Below are 27,542 nucleotides of genomic sequence, written 5' to 3'. Positions count from 1 at the left end.
CCATGAACTCAAATGTAGCTGAGCCTCAACCACTGACTAGTACAAACTAATAACTATGCATTATTAGTTTCTTATGGGTTTAATATGGTTTATTATTAATTCAAACTATTTCTCAATGTATTCCATATATAGGAGGTTCTTAACTGTTGATTTGCTTCTTCCAAGACTGGTTGTTGCAAGGTGAAGAGTCTAGCATTCTTGTTAACAGTAATATTACAATTGTGTAGGATTATGAATGATTTTGGTAAATAAATAACAAGTTAATTCTCCAGTCATGCAGACAACTCTTAGTGGTCTAGAATTGAAAAAGAAAAAAGGGGTTGTTTGTAATTTTTTTTTCTAAGTTTCGTGTTTAGTCCTGAGGAAAAGGATAGCGTCATTTTTATGTGGGGTTCTTCAGTCTGAATTGTTCGGGGGGAGCAGTGGTGGGGAAACCTTCTGCAAGAAAACATTTTTGTTTTGATATCATAGCCAATGTATTTAAGAGTTGTTCTAGTTTTTTTCTTCATTCCTGATTCATGAAGAGGAATTGATTTGGAAGAATTGCTTTAATGATGAGTGTTTTCACTTATGATGAAGGCCAGGTAATACATTTAGGACCTGTATCTTCCATGCACGTCATAAATATCAGAAACTGCAGAAAAATCTATTAAAGTAGACATAAAGGGCAGGAAACTGTGCAAACTGTAAGAATGATGTTTGTAATGATAGATACATAAGATTAAAGATTTCTTAGTGGATTGTGTTAATTGGACTTTTCTAATGGCTTTCTCTTTCCCTAGGCTCGAGCTTTAACACCTCAGACAGCAGAAACGGATGCAATAAGATTTTTGGTTGGAACACAATCTCTTAGATATGATAATCAGGTAATTTTTTGGTCCAATGTCAGTTGTAATTTTTTCTTCTTTTTGTTTTAACATTGTTCCCATATCTTTTGATTTTTTTTCCCCCTCTATCCCCCTCTCCCCACATCAGTTTGAGCTTTAAGTGGTAGTTAAATTCAAGACTACTGTGAGTAGGATAAAAAGATACTGGTAAGAAACATAAGTTAATGTGTAAATTTCTTAAATAAAAGATTAAATTCTTTTAAATTATATGACTAAATCAGACAGACTTAATGAAGCAACTGCTGTGTTTCTGTGAATTTAAATCTTTAGATTCTTTGGAGCTCTCTTTAAGCCATGGAAGACATGCAAAGTAAAACAAAATTGTTTAACCCAAAATTATTTAACCCTTGATTGTCTCTTACGGGACTCCTGACATGCATATAGTATGTGAAGCTTCATAAGACTGGATTTTTCATTTTTAGTTATCGGTAATCAACTGTGTACTTTCTGATCATAAACTCAGTAGGTTTAAAATCTGAAGGAATCAAATGGATTCTTTCAATTGAGCCAATTGAGAAATTGTCTCAATTTCTGTTGGGCTGTTTTCTTCTGTAGTTAAGAGTATGGTACTTCTAATTTTACAGTATTCTCTTTTTTTTTTTTGACTAAAATTCAATGAATGTGTTCATACTGCAAGGAGATTTTGCGTGCCAGAACAATTAGAAAAACTATTGGCTGTCAGGTGGATGGGAGTAGCGGAGGGGCTACAGGGATGGCTTTTGTAAGTATTGAACTGCAGCTTCATTCTCTGTTCTTAATGTGATGCATTTACCAGATGTTTTTGGAAATGTATGCAGAAAACATACTGCACTTTATTCTTTTTTGATCGCTTAGATAGGGGTTGGACTCAATGATCTTGAGGTCTCTTTCAACCTAGACAATTCTGTGATTCTGCTTTCTCAGAACTCTCCCAGTTACCTTCAGTCTTGTGTGTTAGAATCCCGAATACTTCTATGGCTTACCTTAATGCATGGCATTATGTAAGGACAGAGAATGGCAGTGGTCAGGCTGAAAGTGTTCCCCTGTCTCCTCTGCAGCCCATGAGAGCATGATGTAAGAAAATCAATTATGGGGATTGCGTAATTAAAGAAAGAGTAATCTTGTTCTGAAAGCAGTAGTTTTAATCTCCTTGCAATAGTCATTTCTGTCACTTGTAACTTCTCCAAACTTAAAGAAGAATCAAAGGATTTTGTTCTCTTACAAATATTTACATTTTTTTCCTCAGTACTTGGGTTCAGGCTTTTCCCAGCATAATTACAGCAGACAGGTAACTTCTTTTTGCAGATATTGGTAATAAAACTGCTCATGTCCAAAAGGTGCTTTACAACTAGCATAACAAACCTCCTTAATCAGGATACTACAGTCACATTGAGGAAGTTCACCCTGTAGGCTTACACTTACCATTTTTGGCATCCTTGTCTATAGTGTCCATATGCTGCACTGATTTGTCCCAGGTGAGGCTCATTTCTGTACTGAGAGGGAAAAGCTAGAAAGCCAGGGATTCAATAACCGAACAATGACAACATGCAGAAATGGAGCTTGTGTAAGACAGTTAGTATAGGTCAGTCAATGTTTCTGCTAGTATTTGTCTTTGTGGCATCGCACCGTGATGCACAGTACTTGGTACTGTGAGAATTTTTTGTCTTTAGCATAGTTGCCATTCTATATGATAAATAAAATTTATTATGAATTCAAAAGGTTAAGGGGATTGATTGCATAAAAACAGTGGGGTATGTCTGGAATTTTGTGGTTCTTTGTGTAAAGCTGATGAACTGGAAGACTGTGCTGTTTGACATGCTGCAAAAGATGGCAGTTTTCAACTTGAAAGGTTATAAATGATATCCTCATGAAAGAATTACATTTCGTATTTGCTTAGTTTTACTCTGGACCTTTGATTGGTTAGTTCTGTGTTCCAGCAGGTCTCCAGCTATTGGTGAAGTCAGCTGAAGCAGAAATATAATAGCAGAGGAGAAATTGGTTACCTGTAATTTTAAAGGACTTCAGATGGGGTAAAGAGCAGTCCCTTACTTTCTGTGCTAAGTGACCCTTTTAACCTGGTTAGTACAGGCACAGAATACATGCAAGTGTAGTAAATGAAATTTTGATTTGTAGTTTCACCTATGGGGACTTTGTTGGAGCTGCTGAAGGAGACTCCAGTGGAAGGTTTACTTCCCCTTTTATTTTTAAGATAACTGAGAACAAACAGTTAAGCAGTTCTGATTGTGCCCTGTGCAGAAAACTAAAATCTTAATTTTTAAAGTAAGATCTTCACATTTCACATAATTTCTGTTAAATATCTGATTTGGTAAATTTGAGGGATCCACTTTGAGATTTAAAAGCCAATTACAATGTTTTTGCTTTATGAAAATAATAATAGGAATTGCTCCTCATGCCTAGAGCCTGTAGGAAGTTTTGCCTGAAGGTTGTAAATATGTTGCTGTTCCTTACCTCGGAGTTCTGAGTTTGTTCACAAATAAAATAGCTCTTTTACAATTCAAATTTTAAGTTTATTCAGAACATCAAAATACATCTGATAAGAGCAGTATAAAGGGCTGTGATGTCTGGTGATGAAGTTAGTAATTTTTAGTGATGAACAAGTGTACCCTCTGTAGAGAGAGAAGTACTTGAACTAGGATGCAAGGAGTAGATTTAAAAAAAAAAAAAAAAAAAAGCCCAAAATAAAGGGGGAACTATAGGTAAGTCTGAGTGACATGACTCTGGAGGGTTATGGAAGGCAGGAAGGACATGAAGTTGGAGATGCAGTTTCTGCAGGAGATGGATAGAGTCCCGATTCCTGTGTAGATTTCCAGATTTAGGGCAACAAATAGAGTTCAGTCTGAAAAGGTAGCTTGCTAATCAACTGCAGGAGTGCCTTTATGCCTGGAATGGCAGAGTGGAAGAACACAGGTGATGAGATCCAGCATGATATTTGAAGAAGCATTTGCTGCTGACAGTGTTTGGGAGGAGAAGGAAAGAGGTAACATGTAAATTCAGCCATTTCAAAAAATAGTGTATAATATTATTTAATGTGATTACAGCTCTCTAAAAATTGTTGGAATTTGCTGTTGAGCTTACTGGAATTAGCCCCTTGAGGTTACTTGTGTGTGTTGTGTGAGGTTGGAATCTTTCTCAATTTCTTCTATTTCTGAGGCAGCTGTAGAAAAAAAATCATCAACAATAGGGAGGAAAAATGAGAGTAAGATATATCTATTAAAAGACATAGAGCTAGTAATTTTAAAAAAGAAATCCAAATATTCTTAATCTTTCAGTTCAGCATTTTAATTTTGCACATAGCTTAAACTTTGTATTTCCAAATGCTTTAGTAATTGGTACAGATTTATATATTGGTGCAGATGTAGGATTGCTTGAAGTGAATTCTCAAAGTTTCTTACTGAGTTTCTAGTATTTGTGTTTCAAAACAGAATCCTTTCCCTCCCTCCCATTCTTTCTTCACAGGACATTTACATTTGACTTCAGTACAGGATTAGTGCAGACATCTAGACTAAGGATTGTGATGTTTTTATTTCTGTCTATTGCTAGAAGTGTTGAATTGCAATACTAGTGGCTTATTTACTATTAACTATAATATGAAAAATCACCTTCAAGCTTTAAGTTGCAAAATTGAGAAGAATAAACATGGTATTTCATCAAAACAGGGAAATGGCTTGTTTTTCTAGAAAAGTCTATCCTGCATGAAATCGATAATATGCTAAATTGTTAGTATAACAATTAATTAAAGTAGATATCAGATATAAAATTCTCATTACATTGTTTTGTGCAGTCATCATGTATAATTAAGACCCACAGGAAAACATTTGAAATCCTAATGTTCTCTTTTATTGTATTTGCAGATTCACATCATAGATTTTGATGATGAAAATAACATTATAAACAAAAATGTGCTTCTTCATCAAGTGGGTGAAATCTGGCACATTAGTGCCAGTCCTGCAGATAAAGGTGTACTTGCTACTTGCTACAATAAAAGTAAGTTCTTTCTAACAATTTTGAACTTAAATATTTTGATATTTTTTTTTTGAATGCACAACAATGGAACACTTGGCTATGTGTAAACACTTTAAAATAGGAGTTACCAACACAGGCATTTTTTTAAGATCATCTGTGCCATTAATTATACCTTGTCTGTCTCCTATCCATAGATCATCCTGGTTACAAGCCTGTTTGCATTCACGTCAAAGAATTCAGCATAACCAAAGTGTTGCTTACCTGATTAATGTAAGCATGTGAAATAAAATACTCCTGTTATTTTAGGCTTCAATCTTTTTATTGCTTTATATGTTTAGTTTTGAAAGTGAAAGTAAATGTCTTTCCAAACGGCATCTTGCCAGCATCAAGCTCCTTTAAAATTGCAGGTGAAGTCTGTATATAGTGTTGATGTCATATATTTAATGCAGACGTGCCCACAGAGGACTATAAATTATCTAAATATCTCATTGGAAACAGTAGGAGTGTTCCTTGTGTAACCTAACACTAAGTGCACAGCTGTTGAGATTAAGGATCTTCGTGCCTTTCCTAGGCAAGGCAGGTGCGAAGATATTCCTGTTATGAGGTGTGAAAAATCCCCTTGCATCACTTGAGGAAGGCGGTACTTTTTCTCTCTGGCAAGCAAGAAATCTGTGCTGTCAACCTGATATTGTTCTAGTATATATTAGTGTATTCTTTCATGGAATAAAGCAGGTCTAAGAATTTAAGAATAAAGTAAGTAGTGAGTTTCAGACTTCATGCATCTGTCAGCTGTGGAGCTGTAAATTCCTACTGCTCAACCTTGTGTTAGAGAAAGGGTTCCAAGACTGCTTCGTTCTCCTTTGTCTTTCTACAAAAAAGTCCTACAATATGAATTAGGCGTGTGTGTGTGGGGAGCATTGTTGTGTGTTCTTCAAAACAAAACAAACTGCTGTATAGTGGGAAAGACTTCATAGAATTTATGCATTTCCCCACTCCCACCCCCATGTAACTGAACAGCAAGGTGGTGAGAGGTTATCAACTCTGGTATTTAAATAGGACATTACGTAAATTAATAGAATATCCTGAGTTGGAAGGGGCCCACAAAGATCATCAAGAAATGTTAACATCTCTTAATTTATTCAGTTTGTATCTGTTTTTAAACTCAAATATTTTAGACTGTGTGATAACCACTAATAACTTCATATGCCTTTCTAAGAAAGGCATATATTTAAGAGTTGTTACTCTACAATGCTATTAGAAACATTCCTTACAGCAGTATTTTTTTAAAAAAAAAAAAAGCCTCTTTGGGAGAGAGCTTATCAAGTGAGTGTGTCTGCTAGCCAGACAATTTAAATTTCTGTACCATTTCTGGTCTCCATTACTGGATCTATTAAATCACATTCATGTTTTCTATTCTAGCTTTTCCGTGTTCTAGATTTGGCTTACTTGTTTATAAACATTAAGCTTTCTTGTTTGTACTTCGTTCATTTTCATTTAGAATCATCAACCCAAAATGTTCTGCAGAAAACAAGATCTGATTCTTAAATGTTTATTGATGACTCTAAATAGCAATGTACAGAGCTGAAAGCACACAGCACAAGGTTCTAATAATAAAGAATACAGAGTTCAGCAGACAACTTACTTCAACTAGTAATGCAACCAAATTAAACAATCGAAACCTTAAAATCCCTTCTAAGGTACTGTTTTTTCTGAATTATTTTAAGAAGATACTACTTTCCCTTATTGAAGCACCAGGTAAATGAGATGCTGTCAGGAACAGTCATAGGTATTGGGACCACCTCTTTTGTCTGAGCACAGTACTTCTGGCAAATTTTGACTGCTGTTGAAACTGAGAGAATGAATTAGTGATGTGTGGCCATTGCTAATAGCTGCTTCTCAAAGTCACTTCAGTAAGTAGTGAAACTTGGCAGAGAAGAGAAGTGGAATCACACTTTGCAAGCCATAGATCACAGAAGTGCGTTAATGAAATAAGGTGAAGCACTTGTGGAAAAAACTGTGAAAATCTGTCTTGGATATTGGTGAAGAGACTGAGTTTTCCTTCATTTTCTCATGCGTATAGTTACTTAAACATAACCATTGTTGGTTAGGATCTTTTTTTTACATCTTGGTTATGCTGTATTACTTCACAAAGAAAAAAGTGTGGTACATGCGAACAGAAGAGCACTCTTCAGAGATCCCTGTTTATTGTCTATGGAGAGAAGTATATCGTTCATATAAGAATTTTTGGGAATATAAAATCTGAACTGTAAATGTAATAGTGTGTACCTGCCTTGTAAAGATATTTCTGATGCTCAGTGTTTGAAAAGGATTTGACATTTAGTGGTACAAAAATACATAGCTGATCTTTTTGTTGTTCTAGTGTTTTGATCATCTGGAGTTGCTCTTGTTAAGACCACAGATAAATTTTCTTTCTAAAGGTGATTTATTCAAGACAAATACTTTTTAGGCTCTTTTTCCCCAGATTGTAGCTACTCTTTGTTTTAAGTGATACCAAATTCTTCAAACACAGAAAAATCTTTCTGTAGTATCCAGTTACTATAATCTCCTGTGATATTATGACATTCACACTTTTTTCTTAATAAACTATATAGCCATTAAAACTACTGTCTCAAAGTCAAAAGTGACTCTAGCAGTCTTACTGTATGTGTTGAAATACAAGCAATTTGTTGGTACTTGCTATTCTTTTGGAGAGGTAAAATGTTACAGCTAAACAATTTAATATGCAAAGTATTTTTCTAATTTCTGCTGAGTGCTAGGAACTGTATGAGGGGAAACTGATATACTCAGCTAGTAAAGGTATGTTACCTGTGGGATCAAGAATTAAATGGTAAGATGTAAGCCATTTGTGTTTGGGATGGGATGGCACAGGATACAATGATGTTCTGAAACTTTTACCGTTCTTTTTGAGAGAGGTTTGAATTAATGTAATGTGTCTGTCAATGAAAAGTTGAAACATACTCTTGGATGGGGAAGCTTTTTTCATTTTTTTCTCCCTCTCAAGTACTTCAGCTACTGATAAGCATCGTGGTATTTGTACAGCATATGCTTCCAAAAATACAGTTATGAGGCATTTTTCCAGGAAACATACAGCTAGAAAACCAGAAACCTCCTTCAAAATAAGCGATGCTAATGTAGAATCTTCTGATGTCACTCTCTGCACTGAATTTACAAAGTTTTTTCCCTGATTTGTGAATGTGAAATCATTTAATTCCTTTTGAATGAAAGAGGCATAAGCAGGTAGAACTTATAATGTAGTTATTATTGTTGGTACCCCTACTGATGAGCAAAGTCTGGTGACAAACCGTAACAGTATAGCTAGGCTTCCATATCAGTGAAAACTTTTGTCTGTTAGCCACTAGATTACAGAATCATACAGGTTGGAGAAGACCTCCAAGATTTTTCTTTTTTATTTGTTTGCCACTGAAAATTACTAGCTTGGATGTAGCTAAGGTATGAGAACCCTACAGATAATACAGTAAAACTGATGTAGTAACAGGTAAGATTTTTCTAAGTTTAACTTCTGCATCTGTTTAGAAGAAACATACTTATTAGAAGGCTTTAAACAACCTTCATAATAGTGCAGGGGGAGATACTAGCATAGCAACCTGTGGTTTTCATGTGCATTATTACCATAATTGGATCTTTCCATATAAGCAAAATGGTGGTTTTACATTGTCGCCATCTATTTTGGGCAATCGTGACACTGACATAACTTCTTTGGGTTTTCAGTTTGGCAGCTATTTGTTATTGCGAGCACTGTAAGAATTAGGAATGCTATATTTTATACCACGTGCCCAGATTGTAAGGAGAAAGACTTATAAATATGTGAAAGAAGCTAAGTATGAGAGGAAAAACTGCATTAAAACATGTATGAAAATCTTGAGGATGGGGGAAGCAGACTTCTAAAATTAATATTTTCGATACCTAGATGAAATTATGCACTGCTAGTCAGTTTTGTGACAATGATGCATCTTTCCCCTCTATTGTGCCAAGTCAACTGAATCAAAGAGGTTTTCCTTGAGCAGGATAAGATTACTATTGACAGCTTTGAAATGGATAAGAATTAAGGCAAAAATGATTTTTGTAATCTTATAATTTTGAAATTTAACAATCTAACCTAATTTATAATACACATTAGGTTTGAAGAAGGAAAAACAAACAGCCAAAAGGATGTATTGTTGTGTGAGGAAGTAATGGCCTCAAATGGCACCAGAGGAGGTTTAGGTTGGATATTGGGAGAAATTTCTTCACTGAAAGGGTTGTTAGACTGGAACAGGCTGCTCAGGAAAGTGGTTGAGTCCTTGTCCCTGGAGGTATTCAAAAGATGTGTAGATATGGTACTTAGTGACGTGGTCTAGTGCTAGCCTTGCCAGCAGTAGGCTAACTGTTGGACTTGATGATCTTAGAGGTTTTTTCCAACCTAAATGGTTCTATGATTCCACATAGGGTCTGGGGCTGTGGTAATACAGGCAGCAAAGAGCTGGCTGCAGTTGAACTTTGACTGGCTAATGCTTTCTCTCTGAAAATTTACATGGGTTTATTTGTATATAATGTCTATTGTATCTTAAAGTTATTGTACTTAGTGAAGCAGAAATTACTTTATTTTCTCACAGTGGTCCAGTAATAAAAAGGAGAATGTGGTATTCAACAGAAAATCTACATCAAAACAATCCTAGAAACTTTACACTCTTCCTTCTGTTATTCTGACTAGCTTCAGTCAGTTGCCTCTTAATTTCTTACTTTCTCTAAATTGAAGCGCTACAGTAGTGACAATTTCAAAAACATGAATAAGAAAGGTGACAAAGTAATTAAGGAGGTTATAACAGCTTGGTAGAAGTATACTTCTAAATATCAGAAAAGAATAATGATGGGGTGGGGTGAGGGTCAGGACTGTAACCTCCACAGAAAGACATAAACCAATGAGAATGATACACTATATATAAAATTAATATAAAAATGAAGATAAATTAGTCTTCAAAATTGCAAGTGTTTGGTAGCTATCCAAGAGCTCTATTCACCTTCTTAGGGAAAATCATTTCACATGTAATGAAGTTTGAAAGAAGCTTTGTTTCAGCATTCAAAAGAGCATCATGTCCTACACTAGGTTAATTTTTTCATTGTGATGAGGTAAAATGCCAGAAAGATTGTAGATCATGGTAGAGAAGAGTAGCTTGGAAAATAGAACTTGTCAGCTTTTCATTGTTCTAAGAGCCTGTTGAAATGCTATTTATATGAAGTCTCTGTATTGCTGGAGTTACAGAAAGTAGGAAAGCATTCGAGTGGACTTCTAACAGTGTCCCAAGGCAGGGAAAAATATTATGTCACTAATATGAAGTTCTTGTGTGTGAAGTGAATAATGAAAGCCTAGAGTTGGCTGAAGAAAGTGGGATCCTTAGGTTAAGATCAAGTTGGGGAGAACTTGGAAATAGGTTGACTTCTAAATGATGCCCTTTTTGTCAGTCCAGTTTGTAATACACTGTCACAAAGTATGTGAAACGTTTCCCAGTTAAGTGGTTGCACAGAGGTGGGTAGATGTTGTGTGTGGTTTTTGTGAACATGTGTGTCTTGAACATGTTTCACACACACAAAAAATCTTTAATCTGCTCTCCTGTTTCTTCTATGCCTCCCTCCCTTTTCTCACCTGCCACTTCAGGATGCTGCTGAAAATGAAGATTTACTTTCTACAGCACTTCTCCGTGCTGTAGAAAGTAAATTTCAACTATATTAAAAGAGAATGCAGGGGGATTCTTCTGTAGGACAACTTAAGAGTTTTGCGGCCATGTTAGTTTTCCCAGCAATGGATGGATTTTTCCTGAATTTCTTGAGTATGGTCCCTGCCCATCAGGGTAATAAGGTAAATAAGGTAAATGGTCCTAATATGCTAAGGGAAAATTATCATCCAAAAATAACAATTTTTAGTAAGTATGTAAATACTTAGAGATGTTATATAAAAATATATATATATATATATTTATATATATTTATATTTATACATACTGGTCTAATCCAGGCTAAGAATTCTGCATCGGTAGTAAATGCTGTTTGCCTGCTGAACCTCTCATCATGTCTAAATGGTTATGTGCATTACTGTAAACGTGAATTTTGTGGAAGTGTTTGGAAGCAGTTATTCTGACTTACGGATAAATGATTTACTTTTACATGCAAGTGAAGGGTGCGCTTGCAGCTCAAAAGTAGATAACTGTATCTCAACCTTAGGCATTGCCTAAGTGTACTGTTAGGTCTCATAGGTCTGATAGGGGATATGTTTGCTGAAAAACAGGGTGAAGGAGTGAAGGAAAAAGGAAAATTGGAGCAACAAGGACATCTGAGGGAAGATCTCAAAAGTAAATAAGGGATGTGTCACTTAAGGGACAAATGTATGGCTGCAACCACTTGTGAGAAAGCAAGAAGGTACAAAGTTGTCTGTAGCCTTTTGGCATGTGGTTCTGTAGAATACTGTAGAAATCTTGTAATAGTACGATGTCTCTTCAGTGTTAGTATTTAGTAAGTGTTTTCTATAGCACTTACAGACAGTAAGTAGAAAAATCTGTTATTGTGACTAAATGTCTGTTCTATTTTTTGATTATTGGTTTCTATTTTGCATTTTCTTTCCTCTTTATCCATGGCAACTCCCCCTACTTTTTTGATACCTTATGTTCTTCCTTTCCATGCCATCTCCTGAGAAGATCATTGGTGAAATAAATTCATTCTTAAATTCATTCTTGGCTCTGGCCAGCAGTGGTTCCCTTTGGAGCTGGCTGGAGCTGGCTCTGATCTGACATGAGGCAGCTGCTGGGCTCTGCTCACCGAGGACACCCCTGCAGCCCCATCCACTACCAAAACTTTGCCACATAAACCCAAAATGGTCCAAATACTTCTTGAATTCTGGCAGGGTCAGTGCTGTGACCACTTCACGGGGGAGCCTGTTCCAGTGCTCTGTCAGTGAAAAACCGCTTCCTAACACCTGACCTGAACCTTCCTCCCCCAGTGCAGCTTCATGCTGCTCCCTCAGGTCCTGTTGCTGGTCAGAGAGGGAATATGCACTATTCCCAGAGAGAATAGTGTATATCAACACTGATAATGATTTAAGAGCAAGACAATGATTGCTTGCTTGTGAGGAATAAAAGTTGCTGACCATAACAATCTTAACATTGAATAATAATTTTTTGATATAAGACAGTTGGCTTTTTCTGATTATATCAGTATTGCTAGTAACAATATCTTTAGCTGAAAGTTATAACCTGTAGTGTAAAAGGAATAGTCTTAGGACATCAGACCAAGATTTTAAGGTTTTGTATATATCCCAGTAACTTGAGCAGGGCCATGGCATTGCACCTGGGTCATAACAGAGCAACCACTGTATGCTATGAAGGTAATGGAATACATACAACAGTGTAATCAGCATTGCAGTGGACTTGCAATAGTGTGTACTGTTAAACTGTTAAGATTCCCATGTGCAGTTCAGCAGTTCGATGTATTGACACCCAGGGGTAGTCCCAGAACATCACTGTTAGTTTTGAGTGTAGCCTCCTCCTGTCAGCTTACATTGCATAAAGGGTGAGTGTTACTGTGCCAGCTGGCCTCAGGTTGGACTTTGAGTTGCCAAAAAAAAAGTCACAATTCTCTACTGCAGTTTGTTATACGGTATACAAATTATTTATTTTGGAGAATGTGTTTCAGGCAGACATTAGACAAATACTAAGAAAACATGATAAAGATATGTATGAAACTTAAGCTGTGAAGATAAAGAATTTCTGTTCTGATATCAGTGGTATGATAGTTCTGTTGTGAGGGTTATTCCACAAAACTGAGACAATTCATTTTTCTTGGAGATAATTTGATGCTTCTGGAGAAGATGGTATTTTGGAATAGGGCTATTTTGATACAGCATTTATCCAGTGACTAGTGCAACAGGGTGGTTAAGGTAGGATTGCTATGTGTTGTGCTGGTATTTCTAAAAATGCTGATGAATTCAAGAGAAAGCTTAACATGTCCTGTTCTGAAGTGAATGTTGGGACACCTCCCACCAGACCAGGTTGCCCAAAGCCCCATCTGGCCTGGCCTTGAACACCTCCAGGGATGGGGCATCCACAGCTTCTCTGGGCAACCTGTGCCAGTGCCTCACCACCTTCTGAGTAAAGAACTTCTTCCAAATACCTAATCTGAATCTACCCATCTTTTAGTTTAAAGCCATTACCCCTTGTCCTTTCACTCCACTCCCTGACAAAGAGTCCCACCCTAGCTTTCCTGTAGGTCCCCTGTAAGCACTGGAAAGCTACTATAAGGTCTCCCCTGAACCTTCTCTTCTCCAGGCTGAACAACCTGATCTCCCTCAGCTAGTCTTTGTAGAAGAGGTGCTCCAGCCCTACGATCATCTTTGTGGCCCTCCTCTGGACTTATTCTAATATACCCATGTCTTCCTTGTGCTGGGGGCCCCAGAGCTGAATGTGGTGCTCCAGGTGGGGTCTCAGGAGAGCAGACGGGGAGATATCTCCCTTGCATTGCTGGCCATGCTTCTTTTGATGCAGCCCAGGGTATGGTTGGCTTTCTGGGCTGCAGGCACGCATTGCCAGTTATTACATTTTTTTCTTGAAAACTTCCGTGGGAACAGAGGATGAAAGATACGTTTTATTTACAAATGCACATATCTTACCAAGCATTTGGTTTTAGGACTTGTATTGCTTGCTTTCTCTACCATATTTTTAAATATTTGTTTAAACACTTTGTCATAATTTACTCACAAAATTTACGACCTTTTGAAAGTTTTTTTTTTATTTTTGAATTTGCCTAAGATCAATTTATTCCTGTGGAGCTCCGAAAATACTTTAAAATTCTTATTTATTGAAATCTCATGACCATCTCTAGCAGTTTAAACTATCAAAAAGCTTTAATGATTTTAAATTTCATTTTCAGACTTGTGAAACAAAATTGCTTAAAACCAAGAAAATAGTTCTTCAAGATGCATAAGCCACAAAGTCTGGCTTTCTGATAACTCTTCTTTGCAATACTAAATTTCTTTCAACTTGGTGCGTATTTGTTACGTCCCAGCATCATGGAAGTGAGGCAAATTTTGAGATATTTTGAAAATTAAAAAAAAAATAAAATACATGGGGTTAGGCAAGCTACATGACTTCGACATCTGTGCATTTGTACTTGGACAGGTATACATGCCTGCTTACAGAAATGAAAATTCATTACATGCCATTTCAGATTCTTAGGCAGACTTGTTAACACGAACAAACATCTGTTGTACTGATGACATCGGTATATGCTGTTGTATATGGTCTGTCTGATTTTTGTTGATAATAAGAGATTTCTTTCACAGGAGGGGAAAAGTGGCTATAGTCTATCAATTGCAGAGCTGTTTAAAATATAGAACAGCTATCAGTGAAGGTCTCATTTTTACCTTTGTAAATGCAAAAACTTTGAAAACAATTTTGTGGAAGAAAGGCTAGTGTTGTGTTTGTTTGGTTTGTGTTTTCCACTTCTATTGCATTCCTAAAAGTAAGGAAACAAAGCCCTAGCTTTGTTTCAACCCACCTTTCAACACTTTTTTCTACCTTTGAGTTGGATTTTCTTTCTTGTCTTGATGACTGGATAACCAGGGAAACTGGCATCCCAGGATGTGTGTGCTGATGAAGGAAGAGCTACCAATCAGTGTGCTTTCAGAATTTTAATTTTTACTGAACAGCGATGTAGCTTTAATGACTAAGAAAAGTGTGGAGGAGTGTCTTTTGATTTTTTTAAATACAGTACCCTTTTCCATCAAAAATAAATAAAAATGCAGTTTACTGTGCCCTGGCTGTATTCTCCATCTTGCACTCCTCCATTAGGGGTTATTTGCAGTTCACCTGAATGTAGTAATACAATTACGTGAACTTTTCCCAAAGTAAGAACATAAATTAATCTGTGCATGCATTTCATTCCCTGGCCGTGCCTTCTGTGTTAAAATGTGTGTGTTGTTTTAAGAATCAGTTGCCATAAAACATAATATTGCTTCCCTTCCATTTTTGCTCTGGGTGTTGAAAGGAACAGATGATGACCTGCTGAGATATGATTTTTACTTATCTCCAAAATAGACCAGGAGAAGTGGGAGCCTAACATGGTTTCAAGGAGGTAGAGGTCGGAATTGGTTATCAAGATAACCTTTGCACGTGTACAATTACAGGTTTTCTCAGACAATAGCTATCAGTTCTGGCAGGAAACCTACAGAGGCAAAAAAAAAAATAAAAAAAAAATACAACCATCTCTATCTGTTATTGAAAGTTAGTTTTGGTATGGAGTGGAGGTGCAGTAAGGTGTTTGACCTTCGTGCTGCAGTGCCTATGAAAGTTAGGCACTTCTCACATGCTGAGGGCTTTTTGTTTTCCTTCCAAAATAGTCTTCCCAACTTACTGACCAGAACAAAGATTGGTTCATCTGTACAAGTATCATGACTCCTGAGGAAGTAACAGCACATCCTGGGTAGGAACAGCACAGACTGGCATCTAATCCCTTTCTGAACTTGTCAAGGCTATCTTTCTCCACAAACTTTTTTAACATTGAATTTCAGCCTGCTCTTTACTGATGAAACTCCCTGCCCTTTGTTTTTGAACATGTCTTGTACTGTTTCGGTGAGTACCACTTAGTTCTAGTATTACAAGGTTTTGCCTATAATGGATTTTAAACAAACAAAACTTAGTCATTGCTTTTCAGTTTCCATAAACTTAATTCTTTCCAGGATACTTTCCTTACAAAATCCTATTGAACATCTAATAGGACATGTGTTCCATCTTCTTCATTTATGTTGCCCTTATCCAATTCTGTTGTGCCCTGCTTTACATAAAAACATCAGAATTGCTCACCCTGCTGGAGATATGGGTATATCAGTGTTTTATGGAGCCGTGAAATAATTTTTTGTTTTGTTCTCTGTACTCTTCGTAAAAATGCCCAGTATTTTGCTGTTGTGTAGCTGCTGCTCATTACCCTTGGAGAATTGTCAGTGGTGATGTGAAGAGCTTCTGGGGAGTAGTAACAACCAGTTCTGAGTGCAGCATCATGTCAGGATGGCTTAAATTATTCGTGTCTGTGCATTAACTCATGTTTGTACACAGTGAAGTTCATCTGTCCTATTTGGACCACCGAATTTTCGGGGATTCTTCAGAAGTTCTCACCTTTGACATAGCGTAGAATTACCTGAAAGTGTGTCAGAAGTAGACTAGGGGTTTATACCATGACAGTAATAACTCTCTTTGGGGAGCTCACAGTGAATGCCTGTTCTGTTCTTAACTTCAGCCTTTTGGAGCCTTGTTATACATCCATTGGGATAAAGCTTGATGAATTCTTCCAACTACAAAGAGGAAAAATGAAGTTTGAAAGCAAAGTCTCTCGCAAGCATAACAATATAGAGTTTTTCTTGAAGTCAGACTGTTACCAATGCAAGAAAAATATTCTGTGTGGCATGAGTGACTAAGGAAAGGAGCACTTAAAAATCGGTTAAAACTGTCTCAGACCATTTTAAAATTAAATACTTCAGATAAAAATATCCCATATCACTTGTTTTTCCATATTTTAGCTTTCCCCTGTATTTCTTAAGAGGGCAGTTTCTTAATCAAATCCATTGAAATATATGTGAAAAAAAATTGTTTTCCCAATGCAAATGTGCTTTTGACTTCTATAAAATTAGGTTTGGGGCTTTGATTACATGTAGGGACACAGAAAGCCACCAGAGGGCAAAAGAAAAATACTGTTATCTCAAATTTTACACATGCAGGCATGCACATGTACAAACATCTTTTTGCTGTTTTTGTTTCTGCAAACAAGATAGGTGCCACTGTCTAACAATTATGAAGATCCAATATAAATAGCTTTGTTTTATAGGTCCAGAACCTACACACATACAAACACAAAACTGCTGTTTAACTTTGATAAAAAAGAAAAATTGAATTTATATTTAAAATCTACCTATTTCAAACATTGAATCTGCATTCTGCATGAATCTGCATCAGTGTAATGCATTGCACTTTTCACACAGTGAACTTGTGTGTTAAACTTCCTGTAGATAAATTTTACTTGGTAAGGGTGTTGGAAATAACGCTGTTGGTGATGATCTCAGCTGCTTAGTACCGAGGACAGCAGGCGATGGACTTCTTTGGGTTCACTGTTCTTTGCTCTGGTGAAAATGCTGTTTTGGGACATCTTTGGTATAGCCCCATGAACTAGTCTCTCCAACATGGAGGTGGACTGGGGGTTGGCAAGATTGAACGTATCTCAAAATATTGCCCAGTGCTCCCCTCAGCACTACTGGAGGCCCACATGGAAGAAATCCTGTTCTCATGGTTTGAGGGGAGAAATGAATCTGCTTGGTGTTCTTTGTTCTCGAAGTGTTCTTTGTAGATCATATCTGGTACTTTTCTAGGAATTCTTATGTCCAACTGGTGGTAGTGTTCCCATCTAAGTACCTTCCAATAAGGTTTTGAGTGAAATAGTTGGCTAACTGATTCACGTGTTGGAAAACCACTATGGAAATAGTTCCTCTTCTCAAGCTTACGGGCTTGAGAAGTTGTTTCATGTTAGTTGCTCTTCAAGTTGAAGGCTTCTGTGTGTAGATAAATGTTGAGGCCAGTCCAAAGGACAAGTAACAAAGCAGTGTCTCAGAGCAGATATGGAGGGAAAAGGGTAAGAACTGAGGAGCTTACGTAAAAAATAATTAGCTAGAAGCACAGATGCTTGTTATTCATTGATTTAGCATTTCATCTTTATTTGACAACTGTTATTGGGATAATTGTAACGTTTGTGCTATGAGGCAAAATAGAGCTAATGTCAGAAAGAAGAGGGAGGAGAGAAAATGACTGAAATTGATGTATTACAGGATGGTCATGATAGTGAAAAGAATGCTCTAAAATATCGAAAGATAAAATGCTGCTGAATTAGAGCCCTCAGTGAGGGAGAATCCATTGAGTTATCAGGCTGCTCTGTCCTTCAGCATCAGAAGGTTTTATTCTATCCTTTCCCCTTTTTTTGAGAATAGAGCAAGAAAAACTGCTTTCTTTATCCGATCTGTAAGTAGTCTTGTTTGCCCATTGTTGAAATATTGAACTGATCCAGCATAGTAAACTGGAAAAAAAAATGTTCTTTCTCTACCTCCAGCCAGCACATTGCAGCAGTAAGTAATGTTTGGTGGATACATATATTGTCTTGTAGTATGTCTAAGCATTCTTTGTCCAACTGGCTTGTCGATAAGTGAAATCTAGAAGCTTGTTCTTCTCTGGTGTGTATGGACTTCAGTTATTGCTGAAACATGTAAGTGAAACCAAGCATTCTATGCAAGATCCATCAGGTTTTTAAGAGGTTTTGGGACTTCACTTTTCTCACATTCCATTTTGTTACTCTATTTCTACCATGAAAAATGTAACCTGCTTTTACTACCTCATACTACATCATTATTAATAGGCTAGAGAGACTGAAGGAGGGTCACTTGCTTGATAGACTCTTAAGAGAACACTGAAGATCTATTTTTTCCCTCTTCATGCTGACCTAATCAAGATCACAATTCAACTCCTAATCATATCTTAACTATTTGGTCAGTAGGATTATATTTTTTATGTGTAATGATGTGTAATGTAGTCAATCTAGATTTGGATGTATCCACGTCATAACACTAACCATAGTTAACCCTCACCATGTTTTTTTTTTATGCATGTGATGGGTTCACCTCAAAGGTATGAGAAGCCAGGATCCTCAAAGGTAAAGAGAAGCCAGCATTCGGTCCTTGGTGCTCCCTGCCTTCATCAGCAGTCTCCACCACACACGAGGTGCGATGAAGCTCATCATCCAGTTCCAACCAAGCTGTAGCAGAAGTTTCAACTGACTTCCCTAAAGCTTAATGTCAGATTATGCAGCGTTTCACTCCCGTGTGAGTGAATATAAATTGCTCATGCTCAACCTGTGAGCTGAACCTTTAGGAACTTGTCCGTTAGCAATGATCTGAAGCCAGCAATGAAGATACAGGGTCAAAGCTAAACTTGAAATTTGTTGTTTTAAACTAGATATCAGTGAACTATTTCACATAGATTCCACATTGTATTTTCTGAAATTAGTATGTGCGGCATAAAGGAAATGTGAGCGTGGGAGGTAACTTTGTTGAGTACTTCAGCTCAATCTGTTGATACCGTTTTGGCCTAGACATAAGAAGCCAACAAATGATGAGAGTCAGTAAACTTAAGACAGCAAATATGAAAGTTTTGGCACGTGCTTTTAAGGCAATAAGAAGGAAGAAAATGTAATAGCATATGTTATTAGCAAAAGGGGAAGTATATTTGGGGTATATCTATTCAGGGAATGGAAGTTATTGGAGATCAGTGTGTGAGCTGGAGGCTCTATAGGGACAGTATATGCCATGGTAGAGTTGATGGTGGAGGAAAAATAAGTCTGATTCTGAAGTTTGGGTTGATTTTTGAAGACATGTAGAAATAAATATACATAGAATGGTACCTAGAACTGTTACAGATACCAGCTCAGACATCAGTGTATGGCAGATTTGTCTATAGAGACAATGACTCTAGGGCTGAAGATGCACCTTGCTTTTGTGCTTTTCTGTAAAAAATAGAATGAAACTACCTAAAAACCAGTGTTAAAAATAAACCCAGGGCACAGGATGGGAGGTGCAGTGCAGTCCCTGTGGCCAAATGGCCTGGGGGAGCCAGCCCCAGAAAAGGGGCCCTCAGCCCCCCCAACCCTTGTCCACATGAGGGCATCTTCCAGGCCGCTCCCAACACAGCTGCCTTTGGCCACACATGGGCCGCTCTATCACAGAGCCTTGCTCACAGTGGCCACCACTGCCCTGGGCCCTATAAAACAGGCCCCTTGCAGCCAGCCCACCATTTGCTGAGCATCTCTGCCCTCTGACTGCCAGCTCGTGTGGCAGGAAGGACACTAGGAGAGCAGGGCGAGCGGCAGGCCTCTTGGTGTGTGAGGACAGCCATGCAGTAGATTTATACAAATCTATAATAGCCATCCTACAGTCAAACTTTTAGCTCAGAGACAGGACGCTTTCTTTGTGATTACTGACCAAATACACCTTATGTTTATGGCAAATGTCATCTCAGTGGTATCACAGATACATGGAAGAACCCAAGCTCTTTAGGAAGGACAGATCAGGAAGGCTTAAAGGGAAAAGATTTCAATCACAAGTCATTGCTGGGTGAAACTGTGTATTAATAGAATGGCTGCACTTCTTGGTCTCTACTGAGGTAAAGAAAGAAGCGGAAATGGCAAAAGTCTGCCATAAGGGGTGGTGAACATATCTTTCCAAATTGAGATATTAGATGTTAGTCCTGCAAATTTGGACAGTCACACAAGCTGCTCACATTGCTTCAAACAGGACAAGTGGAATTACATCCAGATTTCCACGAAGTGTCAAGCAGTTATTATTTGTCTTTGGAACTCATATATGATGAAATAGAAATGCTAAAGCTTATTTAAATTGAACACTGAATGTGCAACTGTCTGGTGATGGCCTAATTCAATGAGGGGATAAGTGGTTCTCAGTTGTCATTAAATTGTTAAGGAGTATAGTGTTTTAATATCTCACGAAACATCAAGTGGGAGCGTTAATGCATTGCTATCATCTAGTCCCACTTAACTGACAGCTGCTGTGGTTTTCGTGGTGATGGAAGTGAATGCCTCCACGAGACTCCTGCTTTCTCTTTGGTACTTTTGCACACAAAAAAAGGACAATGTTGGTAATAGTGTTCAGCTTCACTAGCCTTAGTGATGATGGAAGCCAACATGTATATAGGGTTCATTGGTTTTTATTGGTGTGTTGTGTAGCTCTCCTCAGCCCAGGGTTAAATCTCCCAAAGCTTTTTGTAAGCTTTTTGTATGGCTGGCTGATACCTTGCTTCAGGTACAGCTGCTGCAGTTCTGGTGGGCTGGTGGTAACAAGAGTGGGAAGGCTACCACCAACAAACAAAAGCAAGTAGTTAGTGCTAATTTCTCCATTCTTTTCTACAATGTTAAAATACCAAGAGAGGGATACCTGCTGTATCAAAAGTGCCATAAGTCACTGTTGTGTCTTAACAAAGATCTGTTCCTCTGAAGTGTTAGAAAGTAAGCATGTCTGTTTGTGCTGCTAAGCAGCTTTTACAGTGCTATAGCTAAATTTTAGCCTGAAGAACAGAGTTCAGCTCGTAAGTGTAGTGAGGGTTACAGTTCCTCACTCGGGCTGGCCTCCTATGGCAGAATTCCAGAAATGCAGTCAGTAAATGTTGAGATCCCTTAAATATCTATCTTTGGAGAGCACATCCCAAGCAAAAGATATGTGCTGAAACATCATCTCAAATCACGTCTGGATAGGGTAAGAAACCTCAGTATAAAAAAATGCAATTTGTGCCTTCTCCAATTTTTCAGCCTGCTGACTGCCTGCTTTCTGCAGGTTCTGTCTCCTGCTTCCATATAACATGATTGGTTTACCTGTCTCTTTGTGTCATCCCTGCTCCTTTGCAGACTTTTAGATCATTATCTCTGTGTTGTCATCTAGCCTGTGAGAGTTTCAAAACGTCCTCATATATCTGTTAGCACAATGCAGAATGGGAGCCTGCTATCTAGCACCCAAGTCTCACCTATGTTGTATTTGTGTGCCATAAATGTGAATTTAGGATTATCTGTGGTCTGCATGCTAGCAGTAAGGCTGCTGTTTGTGCAGTCCTTTTCACACGTTGGAGTCTTGAGACAACAAGTAGGCATGAAAGATGTCTTCTGTATGAGTATGTCTTGGGCTGGACTTGATTGGAGGATGTTACTGTGTTTGTACTAATTATTTCTGCTTCCATCTTGACTTGGAAACATACTTCTATTAGGATACAGAGTGAGCTGGTATATCATGTTTTTGCTGTGTTTCTATGTCTATGTTTTTCAAAATCAAAAGCAGTTTTTTGGTACCTAAAAAATAAATTGAAAGAAAAATCAGGCTGCCTATAATTTATTATTCTTACATATACCTCACCCCATGCATTTTTGGAAAAACAAAAAAAAGGTACTATAAAGGTACTATGCAGGCCTGTAGCACTAAAGAAATTCTGAACCCAGAAAAAGAATGGTGGTGTTTTTTCCCCCACCATATTCTTTTACCTGTAAAAGATGTGTTCTGGAATAAATGGAATGTGGTTTATTTTTTTTACAAGCTGATTAAAAAAGCTACAAAGTTTTTCTTCAAAAGATGCGTACTTAAATAATTTTGGTTTTGATTTTTCTCATTTTATTAAAACAGGAGAAGGATGTTTACCTTCATTAATAAGGAAAAGCGATAACTCTGTCAATAGTAAGAAGGAGGCTTCTGAATACTTGCTGCTTGTTCCTGTCCTACTGAGAGCATTAATGGGCACCAGCTGGGCTGTAGCTATAGCGGCTTCGCCACTTCAGCCTCGCACAGCAAGAGCTGCTGTGGCAGTGCTGCAGAAGGGCCTCCTGTGCAGATTTAGGAAGCATACACTTCAGTTGTTGTTCCCTGGGCAACAGAATAACTGCAGCCAGCTGGCTTTGCACCACCTGAGCTGATCAAAGAGCAAACCCTGTCAGGCACTGATACTTCGGCTCCTCCAGCTTCAGTGTGAATGTCTGCAGGCAGTGATGTAGGAAGCATTGTCATTTGGGTTTCAAGGTTAAACACAGGGGAATGAGGCAGAATGACAGCAGAAAGTAAAATGTAAACATTGTTCCTGTACTTGCTACTGTCTGTGTTTCGTTATTGATTCTAAGAAATCAATTAAAAAATACTTAATTACTAATGTACATATAAAATGTGCTTCGGAATGATTTAAAAAGAGAGCAGGAGACTAGCAATAACTGTCTTTGTTTTCTTTCTTCCAAAAGAATACATTAATCAAGGGTGATTTATCACATATTTAGGTAAGAAAAGAAAGATGGTAAAGAATAATTGAACAGAAAGACTCAAGTGCTTTGTACAATGACATAATTGGGAAGGGCAGAGCAGGGCTGGACCTGGTCTGCTTTGGGTGACTGCTGTAAGCCTCTGAAAAGCCAGGACTGCAGTTCTGTATGTCAGAGCGTGCTTCAGTGGCATGGTAGGTTTTATTCAGCAAGTGGCGCCAGAAGAATTAAAGGTAGATGATTGAACAGCTGTGAGCTGCAGGGCTGACTGATGTGTTCCTGTATAATTGGGATCAAAATCCACTTGTGTGGGACTGGGGGGTGGTGTGGTGGTGGTAATACTTGTATGTTCGTTTATCTGTATTCTTACACTTTACCATTTATATTACAGCAATGCCTAAAGGCATCACTTTGCTTACAAGTTGTAGTGGGGTTTAACTTCTTAAAATCACATTTTAAACTTTGTTATCAAATGGTAAACATCACAAAGAGTATCAATGGTAAACTCTTGAAATACATTTCTTCTTTATCTTTTTTAATGCCTCTATTGCCTGTGAAAGATACTAGCTTCAGTTCTGGAAGAGTAACTGCAGTGGGTAAACTGGAGGCAAGCAGAACGTGGATAAGTGATGGTACGTATCGATGTTTATCAAGTTCTCGATACACACCTGAATGAGTAAGGGAAACGGTGGTTTTCTGCATGTACTCAAACCTCTTATCTGCTGAAACTGCAGAGTATTGATCACCATCTATACTTCTGATGATGATTTATTTTATTCATATTCCATGTGTTCTTTTTGTTCTTCAGTTGCGTCTTTGGTTTAGTAATATTTGACTGTCTCCAAAATAGTTTCAGATGTTTTTTCTTTTTTTCTTTTTTTTTTTTTTCTTTTAAACCCAGACCATCAAGCAAAACTCTGAGTAGTTTTTCTGTAGCTTCCTTCCAGAAAATCTATTTGTGGAAGGAGAGTTTCAATAAAGGAATTATGTTTGGAAAAACAATGAAATTACTGGGTTGCTTTCAGTTGCAAAATCGTAGAGCTCCAACATAACAAGTATGGCTTTTTGTTCTCACTAATACAAAAACAAAGGTCTATTTCAGACCACTTACTGTCTTCAGTGGCTATAGACCACATCTCTTCCTTCTGCATCTATTCTGAGTTACTGTGTCAGTTATCCAGCTATCAGTTGGTTTCTTAGTATATTTACTGGGATTACAAGTCATGTCCTTGTTAAACTTGCAATTTATTAAGGGGAATAAACTGTACTAAAGGGAATAAACTACTTTTCAAGATGTCTCTGTAAACAAATTTTTATAATGGCACCAATCTGAAAATTTGCTAAAGTCCAGCATGTGTTACACTCGGCCTCATTTCTGAACTAATTTAGACCCAAACTGCAATCACTGTGTAATCCTCTTACATCTTCCCACACTGTTGATTCAGCACTAGTCTGGACTATGTTTGTTGCTTTCCATGCAAAGAATTCTTTGTAGTTTTCCAGGCTATAGAATTTTCTAAATAAATCTTTAAAAGTCAATCAGAATTTTTATAAACTTTTAGGTTATTCACTCTAAATCTGGAGACCTGACAGAGCTCACTTCTTTTACTATGCGAGTCTGTAGGAATTCATGAATCGAAATCAAAGGTTGTTTGAAGTGCTTAGACAATTCCTTCTTGCTTAAAAATCTGGAAACTTATAGCAAGATGTAATTTTTCATAAGAACAGGAACGACTTCTAGTATAATGAGCAAAAGTATTGCATCTGGAATCAGCAGTCTGTGTACTTATATTCACACTTTTCTTTTTGCTTCGAGTCCTGAAATGACTGTGTAGATGTTGAGGAATGTCTGCTTGCTACAGCATTCCAGCCAGCAGTGCTTCAGTGAATTCATCTGTTTATGTATTATAATTCTCTAAAGGAGTAACAAGTGCTTATATTTAAGGTTACCTATATTTTTATTATTTTTGGTGGGAGGCTTATTTCTTTCTCAGAGCTGATGAAGTTGGATCAGCTCTCCCAGGGGAGCATTTCTTTTGGTGGTTGATAAACAGGATGCTTCACCTGTGTATAACTTCTACCCTTTTTCTGTGTTGAAAAAGCTGGTCGTGGGAAGCTGAAAATTGTTATGAAAATAGTCTTCATTGGGAAGTCCTTTGGAGTGCTGTAGTGAAAATTGGTATTGATTTGACCAAGTTGTGACCCTTTGCAAATTGCACACTCTGCATGCAGAGAGTTTTCTCACTTGCTTGACTTGTAAAGTAGGCATCTGAAGAAGGCCTTGTGCTCTGTAGCTCTCTTAGGCTTTGGATGAACTCACCAAAGTTTGTCTCCTGCAGTTACTGCACCCTCAGAGCTGCCAGCATAACTGCGTGTGTAGATGCTTTCCAACTGAGTGTTGTCAAAATGTGGGATATTTGCTTATTCCTCGACTTCTTGTTTGCTTGTTCTTGAGCTTGGATCATTTCAACAGAACCAGGTAGAACAAACTGTGTACAGTCACTCTGGCAGATATGTCAGTGTGATGTCCTCTGCCCAGGAGATCGTGTTAATGAAGCTGGGGAGGAGTTGTTGCAATCATTAAAGCATGTCTAACTCTGGCCTTAACTGTACCTAGTGAAAGGTGTGCTGAAGGTGCACGATGGATTAGACAAGGATTTTTTTTTTTTGAGTAATGAGGAACAAAAGTGACAAAGATACAACAGTTCATTGTCTTAGTCCTGGGTCATTTCTTGTGAACAATGCTTTAGGAATACAGCAGGACTCCCTTCTGCGAACCTTTTACTTATATTTTATGAAAGCGTAACTTAACAGTTATTTAGTACTTAGTTAAACCTACAAATATATTTCTTCATACACTCAGTGATAAGACTGCAACAGTAGCTAGTTTAACCTTATCTATTTTTTTCTGCATTGGTGCTGTGCCATAAAGAAATAAAAATTCTGGTTTAAATATGAGGTAAGGAAAAGTGGTCTCCAGCAATGTGAATAGCTTTAAGGAAGGCATAGAGATATGACCTAGTTATTATGTGTTTTGCTTGCTGCTCTTTCTTTGATGGAGTAACTGGTATTGTCATTTCGATATTACATTCATTCATATTGGTCTCTTAACATTTTTAGAGAAATAATGCAAGAGGTTATAGATAACAACCTTGTCATTATCAATGTGTGTATGCAGTGGGATGAAGTGAAGATAGTAAAATAAGGGAAAATCTGGGGTTTCTGCTTGCCCTTAGGTATTCAGTGTAAGCAGTGGAACTATAAAAGCAGTAGTGAAATTACTTAGTAATATTGTTTGCAAATTTTAATATGAGTGCTTGGGAAGTTACAACTAGGTGAGTAATTCCAGAAACACTGTGTGCTACTAGAGAACTTCTCGTACAGCCACAGGAACCTTATTGTGGGACTTGGATTTCTATGCAGTGAGAGTTATATTCTGTCTATGGGTTTATAAAGGTTTGTCGCCAATGCATTTTTGATTAAAATGAATCATGACCCACAAAAATAAGTCCATGTCATAGTGGAATGTCATAATGGAGTGATACTTTAACTCAGACATAGTTTGCCTGCTTACCAGGAGAAAAGTGGTGTATACTTTTAAAAAGTTCCTTATATAAAGGAAAACTAAGCCTTGGATAAGACCAGGTGTATCTAAAGTTACTTCTGTGAGAGGCAGTGGTGATTCCATATTGGTTTCACACATCTGGGAATTAATAGTGTCAGAACTGTAGATGAGTACGTAAGAAATGCAAAGAGAAACTAAAAGTACTCTCAATTAAGTCTTTTCAGTCTACAGGTTTTAGCTATGTATGTAATTCCAGAATTTGTCCAAACTGTAAAAATGAAAGCTGAAGATCTGTGATGCACATGCTGTTGTTTATAATAGTTGATCATTCAATAGCTGGAAAGCAGCCTGTTTTTTTTCCATGCTCATCTCCAAACCCAGCTGCAAGCAGAGTACTACACTGAGTGTGCTGCATCTTGAGGAGTTGTGTGTTGTGTGCAAGCTGGTTTTTAGTGTTGTTCCTTTCTGACACACACAGAATTGTTGTCCCATACCACCAGCCCCATGGAAGTGAAACACACATAGGATGGCACAGAGTTTTGCATGTGAAATTCTGAGCCAACCCAATAAAAAGAAAAAAGATTGCCTAAAGTCCTACAAAATCACAGTCATTAATACAGAAATCTAGCTTGCTCAAATTACTTTCCAGAAAGAGAAGCTTCTCGTGCATTTTGGAAGAGCAAATGGCATCTGATACACATCATATTGTAGGAGCAGCTTTCCATAGAGAATATATGCTGGGCTCCAAGAAATGGCTTACATAGGTTTGTAAGATGTGGAAATCTGATACATTTGTTTTTATTACCCAAGTAAATCTCTTCTGCCAGGAATATCAACGTGTACTTCCATCTTGTTCCTTAGAAGCATCCATGGTTATAATCTGTAAAGAAATCTGACATCTTCATAGAATTGTTGTATGCATTCACAATTGGTGGCCTTTGACAAATTTTCAAAGCATGAAAGTGTTATAGGAGCCTGGGTTACATCAAGTTTCAGAAAGATTTCAATATTTTTTTCTTCAGGTTCAACCAATTTTCAAATCACTGCTCATTTAGTTGTTTTAGAATTCTTATTTTTTTCTATTCTTTTCATTTTTGAGAAGTTAAAATGACCTTGTAAGGCTGTCTTGAGACTCGTGGTGCTGTTCTGTCAGCAAAGATAGCTTGAGAAATGTGTAGTTCATTTTCCATGATGGCTTTTGTGGTTCTCTGAATAGACTTTGGTGATAGTGGAAAAGC

At 37.5% G+C, this 27,542-nt stretch overlaps 1 protein-coding gene across 3 annotated transcripts in view; it reads left to right on the top strand.

Annotated features, from left to right (window-relative positions):
* The window catches only part of EIPR1 (EARP complex and GARP complex interacting protein 1), a 74,607-nt gene that overhangs the window by 10,902 nt on the left and 36,163 nt on the right, over window positions 1-27,542 (top strand). For all 3 annotated transcript variants that reach the window (XM_084514249.1, XM_084514248.1, XM_084514250.1), the window contains exons 2-3: window positions 783-866; window positions 4,739-4,871. In XM_084514249.1, coding sequence (XP_084370375.1) covers window positions 783-866; window positions 4,739-4,871 — 217 coding nt within the window. The remainder of the gene's footprint in view (window positions 1-782; window positions 867-4,738; window positions 4,872-27,542) is intronic.

This window comes from Aythya ferina, assembly GCF_964211825.1.
Source record: "Aythya ferina genome assembly, chromosome: 3".
Classification (NCBI taxonomy): Eukaryota; Metazoa; Chordata; class Aves; order Anseriformes; family Anatidae; genus Aythya; species Aythya ferina.
The sequence above is the reverse complement of the archived record's forward strand: the minus strand, read 5'-3'. Positions and strand labels throughout refer to the sequence as shown.